This window comes from Fonticula alba, assembly GCF_000388065.1.
Source record: "Fonticula alba strain ATCC 38817 unplaced genomic scaffold supercont2.3, whole genome shotgun sequence".
Lineage (NCBI taxonomy): Eukaryota > Rotosphaerida > Fonticulaceae > Fonticula > Fonticula alba.
This window is the reverse complement of record NW_009242973.1, coordinates 1750332-1752765: the sequence shown is the minus strand read 5'-3', so window position 1 is coordinate 1752765 and position 2434 is coordinate 1750332. Positions and strand designations below refer to the sequence as shown.

General features: G+C 68.0%; 1 protein-coding gene across 1 annotated transcript in view; it reads right to left on the bottom strand.

Moving 5' to 3' along the window:
• The window catches only part of H696_02162 (hypothetical protein), an 8190-nt gene extending 6030 nt beyond the window's left edge, over positions 1-2160 (bottom strand). The window contains exons 1-4 of the mRNA XM_009496059.1: positions 1770-2160; positions 1050-1571; positions 692-858; positions 52-585 (exon numbers count right to left, since the gene is read on the bottom strand). Coding sequence (XP_009494334.1) covers positions 52-585; positions 692-858; positions 1050-1571; positions 1770-2068 — 1522 coding nt within the window. The 5' untranslated portion in view covers positions 2069-2160. The remainder of the gene's footprint in view (positions 1-51; positions 586-691; positions 859-1049; positions 1572-1769) is intronic.
• Positions 2161-2434: the final 274 nt, after the last annotated feature.

The window sequence follows — 2434 nt, the reverse complement described above, 5'->3', positions numbered from 1 at the left end:
CGCGCATGGAGCATGCCCATGGCGGCGGACCAGACCCAGCGACAGGCGCACCCTTCATGAAGCGCGAGAAGGACAGCCGAACTTCCATCTTGTCGCAGGTGACATCAAACTGGGTGACATTGGTGTCGATGGCGGCCAGCTGCTGGTCGTGCAGGAGCTCCTGGCCACAGCGCGGGCAGGGCAGATTGAGGCCGGTCTCCGCTTGGGTCGAGTGGGGGAGCCGCGGTTCGCACACGCACGCGGCGCCCAGGGCCGCCGAGGAGCCGGCCTCGCGCGCCTGCAGGACCCGCAAGGCCGGCCCGGCCGGCTCACCGGTCTCCGGCACGTGGTTCAGCTCCTCGAAGAGCCGGCTAAGCCGGACATTGGAGAAGGACAGGAAGACGCCCCGCTTGTTGGAGGTGGCGGCGCTGGAGCCCGGGAGCCCGCTGCCCGGTGCCTCGGCCAGGGCCAGCCCCGACAGGAGTTTCCCCTTCTTGGCCCCATCACCATCGATGGACCCGCGCATGGTGACAATCGGCCCGTTGAGAGAAACATCATACCCGAGGGAGTATGAGAAAAGCCGCGCGACCTGGGCATAGAGGAGGTCTTTTTTTTTCCCGCCATTCCGCCCATTCGCGGGGGAGGGTGAGTTAGCGCATGCCACTATTCGGGCGCCGGCGTGCGGGGAGCGGGGCAGTTCGAGCACACGTACCCCGGAAGGGCAGGTAGTTGGCGATGGTGAAGAAGAACCCCACCACCGGGGTGGTGAAGGTGACAAAAGACACGGCCAGGATCAGCAGCAGCCAGGAGAGGATGCCCCAGACGAAATCCTGCGTGATGGGTCCCACCCGAGGCCGAATGCGCGGCAGAACAAGGTACCTGGCGGCCACATCGGCAGCCGGCACACGGCCAGAGCGACACCGAAGGAGGAGAGGGGCGGCAGACGTGTCAGGGCGGCGGGCAGGGGCGAGCACGGTGCGGTGTGTGCATGTATGTATGTATGTATGTATGTATGTATGTATGTATGTATGTATGTGTGTGTGTGCGCGCGCGCGCGCGTGCGGACGTACCGCTCGCGAATCGACGACAGCAGCGCATCAAGGTCCGCCTCGCCGAGATACCGCGAGGAGGGTGGGGATTTGGCCAGGGCCCCGGCACCGTGGGCCCCGGCGGAGGAGGCAATGCCAGTGCCGCCGGCGGCGCTGGCGGAGGAGCCACCGACGCCCGCACCGGTGGCCACCGACCCGCCGACGCCGACTCCGCCATTGATCGTGGCACTGGCGCTGCCGGTTCGCGAGAAGAGCTGCTCGGTCAAACTACCGAACAGCTGCCGGCGAACGGAGAGCGGGCTCGGGGGAATCACCGACGGGACAGGCTCAAGGGGCATGGGCCCGGCTATCGTTAGCCGGTCGAAGTTGGCTCGCACCGGGGTGTCAAACTCCGCCCCCCAGTCTGGCATTGTGGCAGGGGGGACGGCGTTGTTGTTGTTGTTGTTGTTGTTGGTGGTGGTGGGACCGGCGGCGGGGGCGGCGACGGGGGCAGTGGTCGCCGAAGGAGGGGGCTTCGGAGGGTCGACGATGGCGGCGTAGTCGCTGTGGATGTGTGCATGTGCATGTGTGCGTGCGTGTGCGTGTGTGTGTGTGTGTGTGTGTGTGTGTGTGTGTGTGTGTGTGTGTGTGTGTGTGTGTGTGTGGGAGGGGAGGGGGGTTAGTCGGCCTGTGGGACCGGCGGGAGCAGCTTGTGAGACCAACTATGAGCCTGCCTCGGCAGGGGGATCGACAGGGGCATACCGGCGAGGAGCCGCGGCGACAAGGGATGCCACTGTTGACCGTGGGCTCGTCAGCCTGGCGAGGCCCAGGTCACAAGGCAGCCAGGCCGGAGAGCTGGCCGCCGAAGCGCGGGTCGGCATGTGGCTGAGGCCGCGGTCAGGGCAGTCGGCCGGTCGCCTGGTGGGCATGGTGCTGGCCAGCGGCGCAACCAGCGGCGAGGGGGATACGCGGGCACCGGTTGTGGCGGCCACGCCCCCGGCGCGGTGCTGCCAGGGGCCCGACCGTTGGCCAATGTGGCGGAAGATGCCGGCCCGGAGCATGACTCAGACAGGGGGTTTGGTGGCAGGACCCCCGGGGCCCGGCAGTGGCGAGGGGGGGGGGGGAGGGCTGCCTGGCGGGCAGGAAAGGCGAGGAAGGGAGCGAGGGGCGCGGGGGAGGGGAGGAGGGGACAGGGCGAGGAACGCCGGGAAGCAGGCAAAGGGATGGGGGAGGGGGCGGGGTGGCGGCGGGCGACCGAGCGGAGCCGAAGAATGGAGAGTCAAGGGGGCGGGGTAGGATGTCTCCCTCCTTCGGGGGCCAGGTCTCATCGGGGTGGGGGTTTGATTAATTCCTGCCGGCTAGAGGCCCGAAGGAGGGCCAGATCGCCTCTCTTCCGTCAGATGTTGGGCCGGGCGGAGGGGGGGGGG